Source organism: Pseudophryne corroboree, chromosome 4 (genome assembly GCF_028390025.1).
Source record: "Pseudophryne corroboree isolate aPseCor3 chromosome 4, aPseCor3.hap2, whole genome shotgun sequence".
NCBI classification, from domain to species: Eukaryota; Metazoa; Chordata; class Amphibia; order Anura; family Myobatrachidae; genus Pseudophryne; species Pseudophryne corroboree.
The window spans coordinates 792,546,244-792,569,555 of NC_086447.1; the positions used below are offsets into that span (position 1 = coordinate 792,546,244).

A 23,312-nucleotide genomic window follows, 5' to 3' on the forward strand; every position below is an offset into this window, starting at 1 on the left:
GCAACGGTCTGGAGTGGAATTGCGCATATTCCACCATGTCGAACGTTGATACCATCAGACCCAACAGTCACATTGCTGCATGGACTGACATTGTCTGGGCTTGCAACGCTTCCTGAGCCATGACCTGCACCTCGACTATTTTTTTCTCTGGTAAGAGAACTCTCTGTAGGTCTGAATCCAATATGGCTCCCAAATGAACCATCCGCTGTGACTGATTCAGGGACGACTTCTCCCAATTTATGAGCCACCCGTGTCTCTGTAAACAAACTATCGTCTGTTGGAGATGGCTCAACAGTAAATCTTGCGACTGTGCTAAGATTAATAGGTCGTCTAGGTATGGGAATATTCTTATCCCTTGCTTGCGCAGACAAGCTGCCATAACCACCATGATCTTGGTAAACACCCTGGGTGCTGTAGCTAGCCCGAAGGGCAGAGCTTGGAACTGGAAGTGTTCCTTGAGGATGGCAAACCTGAGGTAACACTGATGTGATAGTGCTATAGGCACATGCAGGTAAGCATCCCGTACATCCAGAGATACCATATAGTCTCCCGGTTCCATAGCCAACATTATGGAGCGTAACGTCTCCATGTGGAACTTCGGGATCCATATGTAGTTGTTCAACATCTTCAGATTTAGAATTGGTCGATATGACCCATTTGGTTTCTGGATTAGAAACAGATTGGAGTAATACCCCTGTCCCTTTTGTGATGGAGGTACTGGGACAATCACACCTGACTGCAGTAATTTTTGGACTGCTTCTTGCAGGGCATTGGCCTTCGACTCTATACGAGACGAGCTGGTGCAAAAAAATCTTTGAGGAGGCTGCCTCCTGAATGTGAACCCATACCCCTGAGATACTACCTTCTGCACCCAAGCATCTGCTGTTGACTGCTGCCATATGTGTGCAAAAAGAAGGAGTCGGCCCCCAACCCTGGAATCCTCCAGGTGGAGGCCCGTCTCTTCAGGTTGACTGTTTCTGTTCAGGTTTGGAAGCTGGCTTTTTGCTAGCCCACTGCTTTCTACCCCTGGATTTAAACTGGGGTTGCATAGGCTCCTTTTTAGCTTTCGCTTTGCTTTGCCAACGAAATGAGAGAAATTTTAAACCCTTGGATTTAGGGTTATAAGCAGCCGGAAATCTGACCTTTTTCGATTCAGCCTCTGATTCTAGGATATCCGATAAAGGTTTTCCAAATAATATATTACCAACAAAAGGCAATGCTTCCAATTCTTTCTTGGACTCCGCATCTGCCTTCCAGGTCCATAGCCAAACTGCTCTGCGAGCGACTACTGTGAAGGCTGAAGCTTTAGAAGCAACTGTGCCTACATCAATTGCTGCTTCTTCCAAATACTGGGCAGATTGTCTTAACCGGCAAAAACGATCCTCTTGCTCCCTAGTAGGAGAAGGGATGTCATTCTCTAGTTCTTCTATTCCTTCGCCCATTGCCTTTGCTACTCAGGCCGAAGCCATAGCAGGTCTTACCACTGCTCCTACTAGAGAAAAAATATTTTTCAACATGCTCTCTACCCTTCTGTCTGTGACATCATTCAATGAGGTAGATGACAGTGGTAAAGCAGATTTATGCACGAGTCGCTGAACATGTGCATCTACTTTTGGAGGAACTTATCTTTTCGAACAATCCATAGCAGGAAATGGATAATAAGAATCCCATTTTACTGGGCGCTGCCCAAGACTCATCCATCATTTCCGTCAGCTCATCTGACGCTGGGAATTCAGCTTTCACTGATGTTGTTCGTTTAAATACAGGTGATTTAGCTTTTAACACTGTCTTGGCTGGCTCTTCCAACGAGAGAACAGCCTTTACAGCATTAATAAGTTCAGCTACATCTTCTGAACTAAAGCTCTGCGACTGATCATCATACGGAGTTGAATCTATTGTATCATCATCATCCGATGTATCATCTTGTGTAGTCTGCCACACAGACGTATCTGTCTTAGTCTTACCTGTCCCTTGGTTGCTTGTAGAGGCTACTGGAACCAAACCATAGGAAGGGAGCTGCATGTATGGGTTCATAGTGTAACCTAACCCTTGAGGTGGTGCTACCGGAGCTAACCTATCCGCTATTGAAGATAGAGTCTTTGCGAACATATTCCACGGTGGCTCTGTTGGTGGTTGAACCAATCAGGGAGCGGTCAGCGGTGAGGTTACTTTCGGTCAACCGCTGACCGCAAAGTTCCCACCATTGGCTAAAATGGAGCGCATAGGCGCTACATTGTATCTCTGCCGTGTGCTGCCTCACAGACACTACAGGAGCACACAGCCAATCAGGAGAGTGCCACGACGTGGCGCTCCCTGATTGGCTGAAGGGACCCTCTTTGACAGGAGTCAGGGGGGGTCCTGGCAGTCGGGGAAAGGGGTCCCATGTGTAAGCATGGGACCCCTTTCAGTGCGTGGTCGGGTTTCCGTTTTTTTGTTTTGCCAAGTATGTGGATTATACTTTGGACACAATCTACACTGGATTATGCGAGTATAATTTTTTTCACAGGTCCCCCAAGGATTCTACATGGAGAAGAGGACCGAGCCTCGTGGGAACATAGGTAAGTATGTATGTATGGAGGTGTGCATGTATGTAATAAACTTACACTTTCACGGTGTGTGTGTCCTGTTTTTTTGGGGGTATTTTTTTTAGTAGTAGTACTACAGGTACCAGCGGGCCAGGTTTTCCACCGCATGCTGGTACTTGTGGTTCTCCAAGTACCAGCTTGCGGGGGAGGCTTGCTGGGACTTGTAGTACTGCTACTAAAAACAATATTCACATTTTTGACACATGGCTATCAGCCCCCCATCCGCCGCCCTTGGATGGGGGGGGGACAGCCTCGGGCTTCACCCCTGGCCCTTGGGTGGCTGGAGGGGGGGGGGGGACCCCTTGATTTAAGGGGTTCCCACTCCTCCAGGGTACACCGGCCAGGGGTGACTAGTTGGGTATGTAATGCCAGGGCCGCAGGGACCAGTATAAAAGTGTCCCCCGGCTGTGGCATTATGTACCTGGCTAGTGGAGCCCGGTGCTGGTTTCAAAAATACGGGGGACCCCTACGCTTTTTGTCCCCCGTATTTTTGGAACCAGGACCAGGCGCAGAGCCCGATGCTGGTTGATGAAATATGGGGGAACCCCTGTCATTTTTTCCCCCATATTTTTTCAACCAGGACCGGCTCAAAGAGCCCGAGGCTGGTTGTGCTTAGGAGGGGGGACCCCACACAATTTTTTTCGGATTTTTTACGACTTAAAACACCTTTTTAAGGTAAACAATGAAGCCCTGCACGGATCTCACAGATCCGTCCGGGATTCCTTGTGTTTTGTCAGGCAGTGTTTTACTCATCACTCCCGTAAAACACTGCCTAACATTACAAATCACATCGACATCGGAAAATACGAAAAAGTCGGCAGCTTAGTGAATGATCGTATCAGGATTCAAAAAGTTGCAGTAAAATGCACCCGATACCATTCGAGTTCAAACACCTTTCAAAACGGCAAAAACACGAATCTTAGTAAATATACCCCATGGTATTAATCTGTTATCGACTACACAATTTTGTGACTGAAAATCACCCTATATGTCAGTATATAGAGGCGAGATCAATCTGACCACGGTGCACCCTATTTTGAGGGTCAGAACAGGACTGATATTACACAGAAAAGTCAGCACACATACTAGCAGTCAGTCACATGTTAAAGCATTAGACATTGTCATATGAGAATACAACCTCCATAACAACTTATACGCAAGTAGGAAAATTGTACTTCTGTTTTAAACTGGTTCTTTTTTTCAACATAGCATGCAGAAAACACAGTAATATACAGGTCTCATATGCAATAGGTACTAAAAATTAACAATGCATACTAAGAAGTAGAGAGAATTTTTAGTACTGTATACCCTGCCTCCATAGAGCGGGATACAGGGAGACCCACCACACTTCCATATCCAAGCAAATACGCTCGTAAGACGACGAGTGGATTCAGACGCTACTGGTGTACACTGCCGCTCTTGATAACTGATAACGGACACGGACGCTCACCAACGGACACGGACGCTGAGCGACTTCCACGTGTATGCAGACGCTAAGGCCTGCGACTCGGTCTGGGCGGGTTTATCTCCAGTGTACACAACCGCAGCATCTAAGCTGCGACAGAGTACCCTCGTGGTAGCGTATGAGCCGGAAGTGAGGTCATTTAGTTCATGAAACGAGAAACACGCGGGAACTGGCCATGAACTCGGAGGAGGGACGGCCAGGAGAGCGTCTGAATCCCCCTGTTGACTTAAACTTCCAGGATCGCGGCCTCTACCTAGTCCTGGCACCTATGATCCCCGGAGCGTAGCGCTGTCGCACTCTAGATGTTCGGCGCATCAACACACTGTTTGTAGTCTCCACCAAAATCAGTGTAGCTGTGTCCTGACCCCTCTAGTAAGAGGAAGTCCATAGACTCACCGTCTCCCCATGCTCCGGTCACAGCCTGGTTACGTCTGCTGGACCTGCTAGAACATCAGACACAGACCCCCGTCGAGACAGCACTGATACCCGAAGGTAAGCGTTGTTGCGACCCGGTGGGGAGTTGTTGGAGCGACTCTTTCTAGAATGCGCTGTTAAGATAAGTCGCTCAAAAAAAAAATATAGTAAGTCTATAAAAATAAAAGCTTAAGGCTGCTCTCACAGCAGCCCTGTGACCATGCAGCTTCCTGCCGCACCAAGCAAAAAACTGATCTGACTGAGTCAGTGGGTGGGACTATATGGTGAAGGCACCAATGCATCCTGGGAGGCCAGAAAGCTCGTGACTGTGTTAGTGCCATTTTCACTGTCGCTCGACAATATCCCAATGTTATCCTGTGGATAATCCCGTGGACCCAGCTAGAGAAATATCAAGTGCCCTATAGCTCTATATTTCTCTTAATGAGGCTCTAAAGTATGGACTCTCTAAACCTTTAATATAACACGATATGCATAATTAGTAAGCAAGTAAGGGGTATATGCAATTACGGTCGAATTCTGGCTGGAATTCGACCGTTTTTTAATTCGACACAATTCGACAGTCACAAACCCTCCCGTAGGGACACGAATTCGACATATTCAATAAAAAAAGGATTCGACAGTCCTGCTGTCGAAAAACGGAACAATTGACGATAGTGTGCGTCCTGGATTCGACTTCATGTACTGCACAAAAGTGTTCAATAATCTCGAAAAAAAATGCGTGGGGACCCCCTCCTAAGCATAACCAGCCTCGGGCTCTTTGAGCTGGTCCTGGTTGTAAAAATACAGGGGGGAAAATGACAGGGGATCCCCCCCGTATTTTAACAACCAGCACCGGGCTCTGCGCCTGGTCCTGGTGCCAAAAATACGGGGGACAAAACACACAGGGGTCCCCCGTATTTTTCACACCAGCACCGGACTCCACTAGTAAGAGAGATAATGCCACAGCCGGGGGACAATTTTATATAGGTCCCTGCGGCCCTGGCATTAAATCACTAACTAGTCACCCCTGACCGGGGTACCCTGGAGTGGGGACCCCTTAAATCAAGGCCCCCCCCCCCCCCCCTCCAGCCACCCAAGGGCCAGGGGTGAAGCCCGAGGCTGCCCCCCCCCCCCCCCCCCCCCCCCATCCAAGGGCGGCGGAAGGGGGGCTGATAGCCATGTGTCAAAAAATGTAAAAAAAAATTGTAGCAGAACTACAAGTCCCAGCAAGCCTCCCCCGCAAGCTGGTACTTGGAGAACCACAAGTACCAGCATGTGGGGGGGAAACGAGCCCGCTGGTACCTGCAGTTCTACTACAAAAAAATACCCAAATAAAAACAGTACACACACACCGTGACAGTATAACTTTATTACATACATGCACACCGACATACACACATACTTACCTATGTTGACACGAAGTGTCGGTCCCCTTCTCCACGTAGAATCCACGGGCTACCTGTAAATAAACTTATACTCACAACAATCCAGTGTAGATCGGTCCTCTTCTTTGTTTGTAATCCATGTACTTGGCAAAATAAAAAAAAACGACAAACACGACCCACGCACTGAAAGGGGTCCCTTCCTTTTCCCGACTGCCGGGGGACCCCCGTGACTGCTGTCAAAGAGGGTCCCTTCAGCCAATCAGGGAGCGCCACGTCGTGGCACTCTCCTGATTGGCTGTGCGCATCTGAGCGGTCAGGCGGCGCACTCGAGATACACTGTAGCGCATAGGCGCTCCATTGTATCCAATGGAGGGAACTCTGCGGTCAGCAGGTGACCCCACATAACCTTGCGGTCTACCGCTGACTGCAAAGTTCCTACCATTGGATACAATGGAGCGCCTATGCGCTACAGTGTATCTCGAGTGCGCCGCCTGACAGCTCAGACGCGCACAGCCAATCAGGAGAGTGCCACAACGTGACTGAAGGGACCCTCTTTGACAGCAGTCACAGGGAGTCCCGGCAGTCAGGGAAAGGGGTCCCATGTGTAAACATGGGACACCTTTCAGTGCGTGGATTGTGTTTGTCGTTTTTTTATTTTGCCAAGTACATGGATTACAAACAAAGAAGAGGACCGATCTACACTGGATTGTTGTGAGTATAATTTTAATTTACAGGTACCCCCGTGGATTCTACGTGGAGAAGGGGACCGACACTTCGTGTCAACATAGGTAAGTATGTGTGTATGTCGGTGTGCATGTATGTAATAAAGTTATACTGTCACGGCGTGTGTGTACTGTTTTTATTTGGGTATATTTTTTGTAGTAGAACTGCAGGTACCAGCGGGCCTGTTTCCCCCCGCATGCTGGTACTTGTGGTTCTCCAAGTACCAGCTTGTGGGGAGGCTTGCTGGTCTTGTAGTACTGCTACAAAAAACAATATTCTTTTTTTTTTACACAAGGCTATCAGCCCCCCCCATCCGCCACCCTTGGATTGGGGGGACAGCCTCGGGCTTCACCCCTGGCTCTTGGGTGGCTGGAGGGAGGGAGCCCTTGATTTAAGGGGTCCCCACTCCTCCAGGGTACCCCGGCCAGTGGTGACTAGTTAGTGATTTAATGCCAGGGCCGCAGGGACCTATATAAAAGTGTCCCCCGGCTGTGGCATTATCTCTCTGACTAGTGGAGCCCGGTGCTGGTGTGAAAAAATACGGGGGACCCCTACGTGTTTTGTCCCCCGTATTTTTGGCACCAGGACCAGGCGCAGAGCCCGGTGCTCGCTGTTAAAATACGGGGAATCCCCTGTCACCCCCCCCCCCCCGTATTTTTACAACCAGGACCAGCTCAAAGAGCACGAGGCTGGTTATGCTTAGGAGGGGGACCCCACGCATTTTTTTTCTGAAATTTTAACCCATTCCCACTGAAAAACATGCACTGATCTCTCCAGATTATTTTAGTCAGTAAAAAAAATATATATTCTTTTAAAAAATCTATTAAATAATACTTGTGGCTCATAAATAGACAAACCAAGTAGATAATCCCTTCTAATATAAATGGATATGCTACTAGCAATAAAAAAAAAACATGTTTTTAAAAAATTTTATTAGATCACGACAGCAAAATGAGGCGGAATGAAATTGACGAAATGACTGTCGAAAAGCACTGTTGTTGAATCGACATTCTTCAATTGAATATACTTTTGTCGAAAAGCCGCATTTTTACCATTGCAGACAAGTCGAATTTGACAAATGTCGAATTGCAAAAAGTCGAATCTGAAACGGCAGTTTTTTTGTCGAAAAGTACTGTATTGCATTGTCGAATCCAATTCGACAGGTTGTTTTTTTTTCGAAAATGCCCCGTTTTTCGACATTTGCGGCAATTCGACCGCAATTGCATATACCCCTAAGTCTTTCAGAAGATCCGCATGAAGATGTTAGTCAAGCAGATAGATTTGTCCATCAATTAAAGCAAACTGTTAGTTAGTGCACTATAAGTATAATTAATGGTGCAGCTGTTAGTTTGAAATCAGCTGTTAATGTTTAGTCAGGTAGATAATAGACTTCTGTTATAATAGATACCGTCCATAAATTATACCAAGCTTATTGTTGGAACATGAATTACTTATACCGCTGTTAGTATGCAGTCAGCTGTCATGCCAATAAGCAGTTGTCTATGGCAATATCTGAAAGGCTGAGAGTCCACAGTTCACCACGAGTACAATGTACTATGTACTCAATTAAATACCTCTCCTCAAGGTGCTTGTGGGCATGGCAGCCTCTCCAGCAAATGACATAGGTAGCTGGGATCTGTATCTCCCTCTACGGTGTGTGGATTCCTCTCCTCAGTGCAGCATAAACTGATGCCCACTTCAATCAGCCGCAGCCGCGGCAGCACAGCGTGGTGTTAGCCACAAGAAATCCCGACTCTCCTCAGCACAGCATGCGCTGGTCAGAGCGCTTCAGTCAGCCGCAGCAGAATGCGGCGTGGTGCTATCCACAATGAGTCTCCAAACGCGTTTCTCCACCTACCCTCCGGCTTCGCCGGCTTCCTCAGTGTATAAATCTCTCTGGTGCATGTGTAGATGAGATCCCGACCACTCGTCCAGGAGATCCAGTTGTAAGGACCGAGCATGAAACCTCCCGTACTGCAGAGCCTCGTAAGAGGCCACCAACTTCCCCAGAAGGCGAATGCACAGATGAACCGACACCCGGGCTGGCTTCAGGACATCCCGGACCACTGTTTGTATCACCGACGCTTTTTCCTCTGGAAGAAACACCCTCTTCACTTCCATGTCTAGGATCATTCCCCGAAAGGACAACCTCCTGGTTGGATCCAAATGTGATTTTGATAGATTCTGGATCCAACTATGGTGGTCATTCCGAGTTGTTAGCTCGTTTTTCGCAACGCAGCGATTAGGTGGAAAATGCGCATGAGCATGGTACGCAGCGCGCATGCACTAAGTAATTTAACACAAAACTTTGGAGATTTACACAAGCTCGAGCAACGTTTTTTCAATGCTCGAGTGATCGTAGTGTGATTGACAGGAAGTGGGTGTTTTCAGGGAGTGTGCTAGAAAACGCAGGCGTGCCATGTAAAAACGCAGGAGTGGCTGGAGAAACGGGGGAGTGGCTGGCCGAACGCAGGGCGTGTTTGTGACGTCTAACTAGGAACTAAATAGACTGAGGTGATCGCAGTCTAGGAGTAGGTCTGGAGCTACTCAGAAACTGCAAGGAAGTATTTAGTAGCAGTTCCGCTAATCTTTTGTTCGCTATTCTGCTAAGCTGAGATACACTCCCAGAGGGCGGCGGCCTAGCGTGTGCAATGCTGCTAAAAGCAGCTAGCAAGCGTACAACTCGGAATGAGGGCCCATGTTCCCTGAGTAGATACGTCGTGAGAACTGGACTGTAACAGCTTCTCCTTGGACAATGTCTCTATCAGCAGATCGTCCAGATATGGAATTATGTTCACCCCTTGTCTGCGGAGAACCATTGAAAATGACAGTCCAATAGTGCGAATCGGAGATAAGCTTGATGCGGTGGCCAAATCGGAATCTGGAGGTACGCATCCTTGATATCCAGGGATACCAGGAATCCCCCTCCTCCAGACCTGATATCACCACCCTTAAGAGACTCCATTTAGAACTTGAACTCCCTCAGGAAGGGGTTTAGCGACTTTAAGTTCAGAATGGGCCTGATCGAACCATCCAGTTTCGGTACCACGAAAAGGTTCAAATAGTAACCTTTGTTTTGCATATGGGGAGGGACTGGTACAATAACCTGTGCCTCCACCAACTTCTGTATGGCTTCCTGTAGGATACTCCTGTCTGCCAGCTAAGCTGGCAAGCCTGATTTGAAAAACCGGTGAGGAGGGAGATCTTGAAATTCCAGCCTGTACCCCAGGGACACCCAGACGTGACTGAGATGCCCGAGTCTCGCCCACTCCGGTAACACCACCAGGCCGCACAGTCCACCGTCATGCTGAGGACTTTGGCATACCTGAAGTAGGTTTCTGTTCCTGGGAACCCGCCGCAGCAGGTTTCTTGGATTTTGGTCGACCTCCTCTAAAGAAGGTTTTAGACGGCTTGGCCTTTCTTGCTTTGGCAGTCCGAAAGGACTGAGATGCAGCTGAAGAAAAGGGTTTCTTCGTAGCAGGTGCAGCTGAGGGAAGAAAAGGAGACTTACCCGCTGTAGTCGTGGAAATCCACGCATCAGTTTCACCAAAGAGAGCCTGACCTGTGTAGGGTAGGGTCTCCACACCTCTCCTGGATTCCGCATCGGCAGACCACTGGTGCAGCCAAAGTCCCCTACAAGCTGAGACAGACATCATGGAACCATGGTCTTTCATGGATTCCACCATAAAACCTGCAGAATCCTGAATGTTACGTAAAAACAATTCAACATCACTTTTATTCATTGTACCCAAATCCTCAAGTAACGTGCCTGACCACTTTACTATAGCTTTGGAAATCCATGCACAGGCAATAGTGGGATGTAGTATCGCCCCTGAAGCCGTGTATATGGATTTGAGCGTAGTGTCGATTTTGCGATCAGCCGGCTCTTTTAAGGCGGTAGATCCTGGAACAGGTAAAACCACCTTTTTTGAGAGTCTGTATACAGAAGCGTCAACTATGGGTGGGTTTTCCCATTTTTTCCTATCCTCCTCAGGGAAGGGGAAAGCAACCAGAACCCTCCTAGGGATCTGGAATTTTTTCTCCGGGTTTTCCCATGCTTTCTCAAATATAGCATTTAATTCTTTAGACACAGGGAAGGTTAGCGAGGCTTTCTTATTGTCAGTGAAGTAAGCCTCCTGATTACATGGAATGGGATCATCCTGAGAGGACATATCCTCTACAGCATATGACACAGAGTCCGTGGACATAGCTTAATGGAGACCACAGACACTCCACACACACACACACAGGGGAGGACAGACAGAGTTTCACCCCCAAGAATGGCGAGAGACACACAGATTGGAGCCAACCCACACACAGCGCTTTTAAGGTATAGGGAGACCCCCAACCAGCGCTGACTGCGCACCTTAATAGGTTACAGAGTCTTTATACAGTCTCCCCCCTTCTACAATCCCCTGGTACCATAAGAGAAAAGCTGGAGTTGAATTGGAGGGACAGCTCTCACTGACAGCGCTTCTGCAGGCAGGAAAATGGCGCTGAACGCTGCTGGGTCAGCTCAGAGGAGAAGCTCTGCCCTCAAAATGGCGCCGTCTTCCAGCTCTTTTGGAGATTATACTGGCCTGTGGAATTGTGCTGGCAGCGATCCTGGGACCCTGACTGGCTTGGAGGTCAGTGTAGGGTATAGGCGCTGGCTCAGGGCGCCCCTCACAGCGCCGCACTATGTACCGCTGAGCGCTGAAGCGCACTTAGTACTGCGCGCCATACCCTGTAGCCACCATCTTCACACCGGCCCTCCGCTTGCTAAGGGGGCCGGTGACTAACTCGCCACAGATCTTCTGGGTCTGTAAGGGGGTGGCGGCATGCTGCTGGGGTGAGCGATCCCCTGTGGCGGGTAACGTTCGATCCCCTCAGGAGCTCAGTGTCCTGTCAGCGGAGATAGTGGCTCAGACCCAGCAGGGCGGATACTACTCCCCCCCTTAGTCCCTCGAAGCAGGGAGGCTGTTGCCAGCAGCCTCCCTGTAAATAATAAACTCTAAAAAAAAAAACACTTTTACCAGAGAAGCTCTGTAGAGCTCACCTAGCTGTGACCGGTTCCTCCGGGCACTTTTTCTAAACTGAGTCTGGTAGGAGGGGCATAGAGGGAGGAGCCAGCCCACACTCTCAAACTCTTAAAGTGCCAATGGCTTTTAGTGGACTCGTCTATACCCCATGGTACTAATGTGGACCCCAGCATCCTCAAGGACGTAAGAGAAAGTTGTATGTGGGTATGTGTATGAAATATTGGCATGTGAGTCACTATATAAAAAAAATTGCTGTAACCTATAGTAACCTATCAAAGTCTGGTCACTTCTCTTGTATAGTTCAGGAATTAAAGGACATTGCTGATGCAGTTTACTAAACTGTTCTGTATAATTAACTGTGCATACTGGATGGGTGCATACTGGGCCTCACAGATCTATATGGGACACTAGCTGACCGCACAGTAATGTTAGCTGGAACTTATGTCCATAACATACAGATGTGATACATCTAGCCTCCTTTTGTATTAAACACCCCTTCATGCCGTGGTGTGACTCCGTAGTGCCGGCGTCTTTACGTGCGACATTTTGTGCTAAAATGTGTCATAGTATAAAATTATGCTAATTTGATGCTTCTGCTGATTAAAATCATATGCAGCATGCCTATATTACGTATACAAAATGCTACACTACAATGGTTTCCTGGAAAAGCATTTTGCATACAGATACAGCCACGGTTGCACACAGAATATAGACATGCCGCATACCATTTTAATGAGCAGAAACTGCTTGTCCGTCCTATTGGAATCATTTTGCACTAAGACGCATTTTAACCAAAATAGTTGGAAAAAAAATCCATGCTCAGAGCTACCGAGTAAGCCGGCACTCACGCGTTATGTGTAACGAGACTTGTAGCGCGTGGAGGATAGATGTATATGGACACATCTGTAGCATCCACTATCTGAAATTTGGTCTGTATCTCCCCCACTTAGACTACAAAAATCTGCTGGGCTAATCACGGCCCAATGCAGCCTTTGGCTTTACCGCAGGAAGCTCACGCAGCTCTTACTTACGTCTGCCCCTTTAAAAACACACTACTGCCCAAGCATTCTGTGAGCAGAGAGACATGCTCACCTGATACAACCGGAAATATCTCAGCAATGGATCCTAAAATAGTCAAGGCTGAAAACCTTGTTGGATGTGACGAACCGGGAAAAAGTGACTGAAAGAGATAATCTGTTGTAGATGACATGAATTCCTGGAAACAAAAAAGAAACAGAAAACAAGAAGTTGTAACATCTGGGAATGTATTTGAGTGTGGGAAAGAACATACAGAACTGATATGCTGCTTGCTAACGTGTTCCTAAACGTCACAAATCACAGCCAATACTGAAAACACAAACACCTGCTTCACCAATGTCATATGTATGTCTTTTAAGCTTCCAACAATAAATTGTGCATTTAACAAGACTATATTAGGCAAAAGGTCCAAAGTAATTTTCAAGTTTGATTTTATGGTTTTGGTCTCACTTTCACTGAGCTACTATTGAGAGTGTTAACCTAGTTCTGGAAGATAATAAGCCAATAACTTACTGACAATACATTAAGTACACTTCTGAAAAAAATATAAAGATTCCTGGTGACGCAATGGTTCCCTTTGCTGCTGCACAGTCTAAGCTCTGAATGGAGTCATTAGGTTGACAATTTCTATACCACAGCGCCAACAGTAGAGTTTGGCTGAGATACGGAGGGTTAGGGTTAGGCACTAGGGGGGAGGGTTAGGCACTAGGGGGGAGGGTTAGGATTAGGCACTAGGAGAGAGGGTTAGGATTAGGCACTAGGAGAGAGGGTTAGGGTGGGGATTAGCATTAGAGCCAGTATACGCAGCAGAACACCGCTCCGTCATATGACGGGTGTGGTATGGAAGGTAGATAGTAACTAGGTCGACAGTGTCTAGGTCGACCACTATTGGTTGACAGTAACTAGGTCGACAGGGTCTCTAGGTCGATGGGTCAAAATGTCGACATGAGTTTTTAATGTTATTTGGGTGTCGTTCTCTTCATAGAGTGACCGGGAACCCCAATTAGTGCACCGTATCCCCTCGCAGCTTCGGGCAGATTACCGTTCCAATCGTAGACAACGTGGATCGTTAAGTATGAAAAGGTTAAAAAAAAAGAAAGAAAAAATTGTGAAAAACTCATGTCGACCTTTTGACCTGTCGACCTAGAACATGTCGACCAATAGTGGTCGACCTAGATAGTGTCGACCTAGAGACCGGATCCCCATATGACTCCCCCGGAAAAGGCAGTCAAATGACCGCTAGTACCCGGAAGAGGCTGCTGGATCAGCTGTGACCGTCAGGAGCAGGCATGTCACCAATGAGCCATCAGGCACGATGTGTTGACATTCTATCGTCATGGGTTTGATTCCAACAAGAGCCAATCTGTGTGCAGTTTGTGTATTCTCCCTGGGTTTGCATGGTTTTCTTCCCAGAATGGAGCAACATACCAGTAGATTAATTGGCCTCTAACAAAAAACGAGTTTTGTGGTAAGAACTTACCCTTGTTAAAACTCTTTCTGCGAGGTACACTGGGCTCCACAAGTCTGGACAATGGGTGTAGAGTAGGATCTTGATCCGAGGCACCAACAGGCTCAAAGTTTTGACTGTTCCCAGAATGCACAGCGCCGCCTCCTCTATAACCCTGCCTCCCAGCACAGGAGCTCAGTTTAGTTAACCAGCCCAATGCAGTAGCAGGAAAAGAGACGATAACGGTTAGTAGCCACATACACCACACTCTTACGACAAGAGAAGTGTCAGCGGCTAATGCCATATCAACCCAAAGAAGCTAAGTGCGTCAGGGTGGGCGCCTTGTGGAGCCCAGTGTACCTCGCAGAAAGAGTTTTAACAAGGGTAAGTTCTTACCATAAAACTCGTTTTCTGCTGCGGAGTACTCTGGGCTCCACAAGTCTGGACAATGGGGATGTCCTAAAGCAGTTCCTTATGGGAGGGGACGCACTGTAGCGGGCACAAGAACCCGGCGTCCAAAGGAAGCATCCTGGGAAGCGGCAGTATCGAAGGCATAGAACCTTATGAACGCGTTCCCGGAGGACCACGTAGCCGCCTTGCACAATTGGTCAAGGGTCGCACCACGTTGGGCCGCCCAAGAAGGTCCAACAGACCGAATAGAATGGGCCGTAATGTGAACAGGAGCTGACAGACCAGCCTTCACATAAGCATGCGCAATCACCATTCTAATCCACCTTGCCAGGGTCTGCTTGTGAGCAGGCCAGCCACGTTTGTGAAATCCAAACAAAACAAGGAGAGAATCAGACATTCGAATAGAAGCAGTTCTCTTCACATAGATACGGCGAGCCCGTACCACATCCAAAGACCGCTCTCTGGGAGACAAATCAGGAGAAACAAAAGCTGGAACCACAATCTCCTGATTAAGGTGGAACGAAGAAACCACCTTAGGTAAATATCCGGGACAAGTCCTAAGAACCGCCCGGTCACGGTGAAAAATCAGATATGGGGAACTACAAGACAAGGCACCCAAATCCGACACTCTTCTAGCAGAGGCAATAGCCAGCAAGAACACCACCTTAAGGGAAAGCCACTTAAGGTCAGCTGAGCCAAGAGGTTCAAATGGAGGCTCATGCAATTCCTCCAAAACCACCGACAAGTCCCAAGGAGCCACAGGCGGGACATAGGGAGGTTGGATACGCAACACACCCTGAGTGAAAGTATGAACATCAGGTAAAGTCGCAATTTTTCTCTGAAACCACACCGACAAGACAGAAATATGAACCTTGAGGGAGGCCAGACACAGGCCTAAATCTAGGCCCTGCTGTAGAAAAGACAAAAGTTTGGCTGTACTAAACTTGGAAGCGCCATAATGGTTAGATGCGCACCAAACAAAGTAGGAACGCCAGACCCGATGGTAAATCCGAGCAGAGGCCGGTTTCCGGGCCCGCAACATAGTTTTAATGACTTCTTCAGAAAAACCCTTAGCTCTTAAGACGGAAGCTTCAAGAGCCACGTCGTCAAAGACAGCCGGGCTAGGTCCTGGTAGACACAGGGGCCCTGAACGAGGAGGTATGGGTGTTGTGGAAGTAGAAGTGGACGCTCTGACGATAGGCCTTGCAGGTCTCAGAATCAGTGCCGTCTGGGTGGCCCTGGGTGGCCGGAGCTATGAGAAGCAGATTTCCTTTTTCTTGCTTGAACTTCCGAATTACCCTGGACAGGAGTGACACCGGAGGGAACACGTACGGCAGCCGAAACCTCCACGGCACTGCCAGCGCATCCACGAATGCTGCTTGAGAATCCCTTGTCCTTGCTCCGAAGACCGGAACCTTGTGATTGTGTCGAGACGCCATCAGATCCACATCTGGAAGACCCCACCTTTCCACGAGGAGTTGAAACACTTCTGGATGGAGGGCCCACTCGCCGGCATGTACGTCCTGACGACTGAGAAAGTCCGCTTCCCAATTCAGGACTCCCGGAATGAATATTGACGATATTGCCGGTAGATGGCGTTCTGCCCAACGTAGAATCCGTGAGGCTTCCTTCATTGCCAAACGGCTTCGAGTGCCACCTTGATGATTTATGTAAGCCACTGTGGTGGCGTTGTCCGACTGTACTTGAACAGGACGGTTCTGAATCAAATGCTGGGCTAGGTTCAATGCATTGAAGACCGCCCGCAATTCCAGAATGTTGATTGAGAGGAGAGATTCCTCCTTGGTCCACCGACCCTGCAAGGAGTGCTGCTCCAGCACCGCGCCCCAACCTCTTAGACTGGCATCTGTCGTCAACAGGACCCAGTTGGATATCCAGAAGGGACGGCCTCTGCACAATTGTCAGTCCAGGAGCCACCAGAGCAGCGACAGACGGACCTCCGGAGTCAAAGAGATCATGTGAGACCTGGTCCGGTGAGGCAGGCCGTACCACTTGGCTAGAATCAGCTTCTGGAGGGGGCGAGAAGGGAATTGAGCATACTCTACCACAGGGGTGGGCAATTATTTCAGTTGGGGGGCCGCTTAACACTTCCAGTGAATATTCGAGGGCCACACACAAGGGCGGGGACTAATATGAATGACAAATATTTGTAGGAGTAAGTCCTGGGCTGCGCAGAGACTGCACAAAGTAGATTTTTGCAGCTCTGCGTACACATACGATCCTACACTTGCACGGGTGAATTTACACTCCTCCTGGGGGCGGCGACTACCCGAACGCAGGACAGCAAAATTTGCAGCACAGTGATCAGGTCTGAATCAGCCCCTTAGTCAGCAGTTGCTGCAAAATGAGACCCGTTAAAGGGCCCAATTCAGACCCGGTCGCTGCTGTGTATTTTCGCACAGCGGGTGATCGGGTCTGAACTGCGCATGCATTGCAGTGCGCAGGCACATCAGTCCGCCGCGCTGGGGAGCGTCAGGCAGTGATGGGATGGTGCGAACAAAGCGATCGCACAGGTGATCGCAAGGTGATTGACAGGAAGAGGCCGTTTGTGGGTGGCAACTGACCGGTTTAGAGGAGTGCACGGAAAAATGCAGGAGGGACGAGGCGTTTGGAGGGAGGGTTTCTGACGTCCGCTCCGGCCCCGATCATCGCACTGGAAGAGTAAGTCCTGGGCTGAGCAGAGACTGCACAAACTTCTGTTTCTGCAGCTCTCCTGCACATGCGATCGCTCCCCTGCACAGCGATTACCCCCTCCCCCTGTAGGCGGTGACTACCTGATCGTAGCAGTGCAAAAATCACACCCTAGCGATCAGGTCTGAATTAGGCCCATAGTTTGTATATATATATATATATATATATATATATATACATACAAAGTGTAGTAATCCCGGCACTCCCTCTCCAAATGGCAATGTGCTGCGGTGCCCTCCTACAGAAACAATGCTGATCCTCAATATAATGGATGGAGACAGGCGGCACTCAAGCAGACTCAAATAGAGTGAAAATATATATATATAATATATAATAAGAATTTACTTACCGATAATTCTATTTCTCGTAGTCCGTAGTGGATGCTGGGAACTCCGTAAGGACCATGGGGAATAGCGGCTCCGCAGGAGACTGGGCACAAAAGTAAAGCTTTAGGACTACCTGGTGTGCACTGGCTCCTCCCCCCATGACCCTCCTCCAAGCCTCAGTTAGGATACTGTGCCCGGACGAGCGTACACAATAAGGAAGGATTTTGAATCCCGGGTAAGACTCATACCAGCCACACCGTATAACTTGTGATCTGAACCCAGTTAACAGTATGATAACAGAGGAGCCTCTAGAAAAGATGGCTCACTACAACAATAACCCGATTTAGTTAACAATAACTATGTACAAGTATTGCAGACAATCCGCACTTGGGATGGGCGCCCAGCATCCACTACGGACTACGAGAAATAGAATTATCGGTAAGTAAATTCTTATTTTCTCTGACGTCCTAGTGGATGCTGGGAACTCCGTAAGGACCATGGGGATTATACCAAAGCTCCCAAACGGGCGGGAGAGTGCGGATGACTCTGCAGCACCGAATGAGAGAACTCCAGGTCCTCCTCAGCCAGGGTATCAAATTTGTAGAATTTAGCAAACGTGTTTGCCCCTGACCAAGTAGCTGCTCGGCAAAGTTGTAAAGCCGAGACCCCTCGGGCAGCCGCCCAAGATGAGCCCACTTTCCGTGTGGAATGGGCTTTTACAGATTTTGGCTGTGGCAGGCCTGCCACAGAATGTGCAAGCTGAATTGTACTACAAATCCAACGAGCAATAGTCTGCTTAGAAGCAGGAGCACCCAGCTTGTTGGGTGCATACAGGATAAACAGCGAGTCAGATTTTCTGACTCCAGCCGTCCTGGAAACATATATTTTCAGGGCCCTGACAACGTCTAGCAACTTGGAGTCCTCCAAGTCCCTAGTAGCCGCAGGCACCACAATAGGTTGGTTCAGGTGAAACGCTGAAACCACCTTAGGGAGAAACCGAGGACGAGTCCTCAATTCCGCCCTGTCCGTATGGAAAATCAGATAAGGGCTTTTACAGAATAAAGCCGCCAATTCTGACACGCGCCTGGCCCAGGCCAGGGCCAACATCTTTAAGTGGTTCAAACCAATGTGACTTTTGGAACCCAAAAACTACATTGAGATCCCAAGGTGCCACTGGAGGCACAAAAGGAGGCTGTATATGCAGTACCCCTTTTACAAACGTCTGCACTTCAGGGACTGAAGCTAGTTCTTTCTGGAAGAAAATTGACAGGGCCGAAATTTTAACCTTAATGGACCCCAATTTCAGGCCCATAGACACTCCTGTTTGCAGGAAATGTAGGAATCGACCCAGTTGAAATTCCTCCGTCGGGCCTTACTGGCCTCGCACCACGCAACATATTTTCGCCAAATGCGGTGATAATGTTTTGCGGTTACATCCTTCCTGGCTTTGATCAGGATAGGGATGACTTCATCCGGAATGCCTTTTTCCTTCAGGATCCGGCGTTCAACCGCCATGCCGTCAAACGCAGCTGCGGTAAGTCTTGGAACAGACAGGGTCCTTGCTGGAGCAGGTCCCTTCTTAGAGGTAGAGGCCACGGATCCTCCGTGAGCCTCTCTTGAAGTTCCGGGTACCAAGTCCTTCTTGGCCAATCCGGAGCCACGAATATAGTGCTTACTCCTCTCCATCTTATAATTCTCAGTACCTTGGGTATGAGAGGCAGAGGAGGGAACACATACACTGACTGGTACACCCACGGTGTTACCAGAGCGTCTACAGCTATTGCCTGGGGGTCCCTTGACCTGGCGCAATACCTGTTGAGTTTTTTGTTGAGGCGGGACGCCATCATGTCCACCTTTGGTTTTTCCCAACGGTTTATAATCATGTGGAAGACTTCTGGGTGAAGTCCCCATTCTCCCGGGTGGAGGTCGTGTCTGCTGAGGAAGTCTGCTTCCCAGTTGTCCACTCCCGGAATGAATACTGCTGACAGTGCTATCACATGATTTTCCGCCCAGCGAAGAATCCTTGCAGCTTCTGCCATTGACTGCTTCTTGTGCCACCCTGTCTGTTTACGTGGGTGACTGCCGTGATGTTGTCCGACTGGATCAACCCGGCTGACCTTGAAGCAGAGGTCTTGCTAAGCTTAGAGCATTGTAAATGGCTCTTAGCACCAGGATATTTATGTGAAGTGATGTCTCCAGGCTTGACCATAAGCCCTGGAAATTTCTTCCCTGTGTGACTGCTCCCCAGCCTCGCAGGCTGGCATCCGTGGTCACCAGGACCCAGTCCTGAATGCCGAATCTGCGGCCCTCTAGAAGATGAGCACTCTGCAACCACCACAGGAGGGACACCCTTGTCCTTGGTGACCGGGTTATCCGCTGATGCATCTGAAGATGCAACCCCGACCATTTGTCCAGCAGGTCCCACTGGAAAGTTCTTGCGTGGAATCTGCCAAATGGGCTTGCTTCGTAGGAAGCCACCATTTTTCCCAGAACCCTTGTGCATTGATGCACTGAGACTTGGCTCGGTTTTAGGAGGTTCCTGACTAGCTCGGATAACTCCCTGGCTTTCTCCTCCGGGAGAAACACCTTTTTCTGGACTGTGTCCAGAATCATCCCTAGGAACAGAAGACGAGTCGTCGGACCCAGCTGCGATTTTGGAATATTGAGAATCCAACCGTGCTGTCGCAACACTACCTGAGATAGTGCTACACCGACCTCCACTGTTCCCTGGATCTTACCCTTATCAGGAGATCGTCCAAGTAAGGGATAACTAAAACTCCCTTCCTTCGAAGGAGTATCATCATTTCGGCCATTACCTTGGTAAAGACCCGGGGTGCCGTGGACCATCCAACGGCAGCGTCTGAAACTGATAGTGACAGTTCTGTACCACAAACCTGAGGTACCCTTGGTGAGAAGGGTAAATTGGGACATGAAGGTAAGCATCCTTGATGTCCAGAGACACCATGTAGTCCCCTTCTCTTGAATTTGAACCTCTGTATGTAAGTGTTCAAAGATTTTAGATTTAAAATCGGTCTCACCGAGCCGTCCGGCTTCGGTACCCACAACAGTGTGGAATAATACCCCTTTCCCTGTTGCAGGAGGGGTACCTTGATTATCACCTGCTGGGAATACAGCTTGTGAATGGCTTCCAAAACTGCCTCCCTGTCTGCTTGTAAAGCCCCAGCGTCATGCTGAGGGCTTGGCAGAGGCGGGAGAGGGCTTCTGTTCCTTGGAACTGGCTGATTTCTGCAGCCTTTTTCCTCTCCCTCTGTCCCGAGGCAGAAATTAACCTTTTGCCCACTTGCCCTTATGGGAACGAAAGGACTGCGCCTGATAATACGGCGTCTTCATATGTTGAGAGGCGACCTGGGGTAAAAACGTGGATTTCCCAGCTGTTGCCGTGGCCACCAGGTCTGAAAGACCGACCCCAAATAACTCCTCCCCTTTATAAGGCAATACTTCCATATGCCATTTGGAATCCGCATCACCTGACCACTGTCGTGTCCATAACCCTCTTCTGGCAGAAATGGACAGCGCACTTACTCTTGATGCCAGTCGGCAAATATCCCGCTGTGCATCACACATATATAGAAATGCATCTTTTAAATGCTCTATAGGCAATAATATACTGTCCCTATCTAGGGTATCAATATTTTCAGTCAGGGAATCCGACCACGCCAACCCAGCACTGCACATCCAGGCTGAGGCGATTGCTGGTCGCAGTATAACACCAGTATGTTGTGTAAATACATTTTAGGATACCCTCCTGCTTTCTATCAGCAGGATCCTTAAGGTCGGCCATCTCAGGAGAGGGTAGAGCCCCTGTTTTGACAAGCGTGTGAGCGCTTTATCCACCCTAGGGGGTGTTTCCCAACGCACCCTAACCTCTGGCGGGAAAGGATATAATGCCAATAACTGTTTAGAAATTATCAGTTTTTTTATCGGGGGAAACCCACGCTTCATCACACACCTCATTTAATTTCTCAGATTCAGGAAAACTACAGGTAGTTTTTCCTCACCGAACATAATACCCCTATTGGTGGTACTCGTATTATCAGAAATGTGTAAAACATTTTTCATTGCCTCAATCATGTAACGTGTGGCCCTACTGGAAGTCATATTTGTCTCTTCACCGTCGACACTGGAGTCAGTATCCGTGTCGGCGTCTGTATTTGCCCTCTGAGGTAACGGGCGCTTTAGAGCCCCTGACGGCCTATGAGACGTCTGGACAGGCACAAGCTGAGTAGCCGGCTGTCTCATGTCAATCACTGTCTTTTGTAAAGAGCTGACACTGTCATGTAATTCCTTCCAACAGTTCATCCACTCAGGTGTCGACCCCCTAGGGGGTGACATCCCTATTACAGGCAATTTGCTCCGCCTCCACATCATTTTCCTCCTCATACATGTCGACACAAACGTACCGACACACAGCACACACACAGGGAATGCTCTGATAGAGGACAGGACCCCACTAGCCCTTTGGGGAGACAGAGGGAGAGTTTGCCAGCACACACCAGAGCGCTATATATATACAGGGATAACCTTATATAAGTGTTTTTCCCCTTATAGCTGCTGTATTGTTTATACTGCGCCTAATTAGTGCCCCCCTCTCTTTTTTAACCCTTTCTGTAGTGTAGTGACTGCAGGGGAGAGCCAGGGAGCTTCCCTCCAACGGAGCTGTGAGGGAAAACGGCGCCAGTGTGCTGAGGAGATAGGCTCCGCCCCCTTCTCGGCGGCCTTTTCTCCCGTTTTTCAGTGTAATCTGGCAGGGGTTAAAATTCATCCATATAGCCCTAGGGGCTATATGTGATGTATTTTCGCCAGCCAAGGTGTTTTTATTGCTGCTCAGGGCGCCCCCCCCTAGCGCCCTGCACCCTCAGTGACCGAAGTGTGAAGTGTGCTGAGGAGCAATGGCGCACAGCTGCAGTGCTGTGCGCTACCTTGGTGAAGACGGAATGTCTTCTGCCGCCGATTTTTCGGACCTCTTCTTGCTTCTGGCTCTGTAAGGGGGCCGGCGGCGCGGCTCTGGGACCGGACTCCATGGCTGGGCCTGTGTTCGATCCCTCTGGAGCTAATGGTGTCCAGTAGCCTAAGAAGCCCAATCCACTCTGCACGCAGGTGAGTTCGCTTCTTCTCCCCTTAGTCCCTCGATGCAGTGAGCCTGTTGCCAGCAGGTCTCACTGAAAATAAAAAACCTAAAACTAAACTTTTCACTAAGCAGCTCAGGAGAGCCCCTAGTGTGCACCCTTCTCGTTCGGGCACAAAAATCTAACTGAGGCTTGGAGGAGGGTCATGGGGGGAGGAGCCAGTGCACACCAGGTAGTCCTAAAGCTTTACTTTTGTGCCCAGTCTCCTGCGGAGCCGCTATTCCCCATGGTCCTTACGGAGTTCCCAGCATCCACTAGGACGTCAGAGAAATATATATATATATATATATATATATATATATATATATAAAACTCTATAAAAACACACACACCATGTGTGTAGCCCCCTCAGCGATAGCGATGCGCGGCCCCGCACATCGCTATCGCTGCTGCTAGACAGGCCAATCTAGCGGGTCGCCCCCCCCCCCCCCCTCTCCCCCCGCACGGTCAGCACAGATCGCGCTGTGCTGAGCGGCAGGAGAGATGTGTGCCGAGCGGTTCGCTCAGCACACATCTGTCCCAAATCGCCCCGTGGGTACTGGGCTTAAAAAACACATCCAGTAATAAAGAAATAAAAATAAAAAACTGCTGAAAACAAACAAACAGCATCCTGTGTAATGCTGTTATCAATCGTATTCACA

General features: G+C 48.9%; 1 protein-coding gene across 5 annotated transcripts in view; it reads right to left on the reverse strand.

Moving 5' to 3' along the window:
• The window catches only part of THADA (THADA armadillo repeat containing), a 1,252,206-nt gene that overhangs the window by 1,075,915 nt on the left and 152,979 nt on the right, over positions 1 to 23,312 (reverse strand). For all 5 annotated transcript variants that reach the window (XM_063918333.1, XM_063918332.1, XM_063918334.1 and 2 more), the window contains exon 15: positions 12,686 to 12,809. In XM_063918333.1, the coding sequence (XP_063774403.1) occupies positions 12,686 to 12,809 (124 nt within the window). The remainder of the gene's footprint in view (positions 1 to 12,685; positions 12,810 to 23,312) is intronic.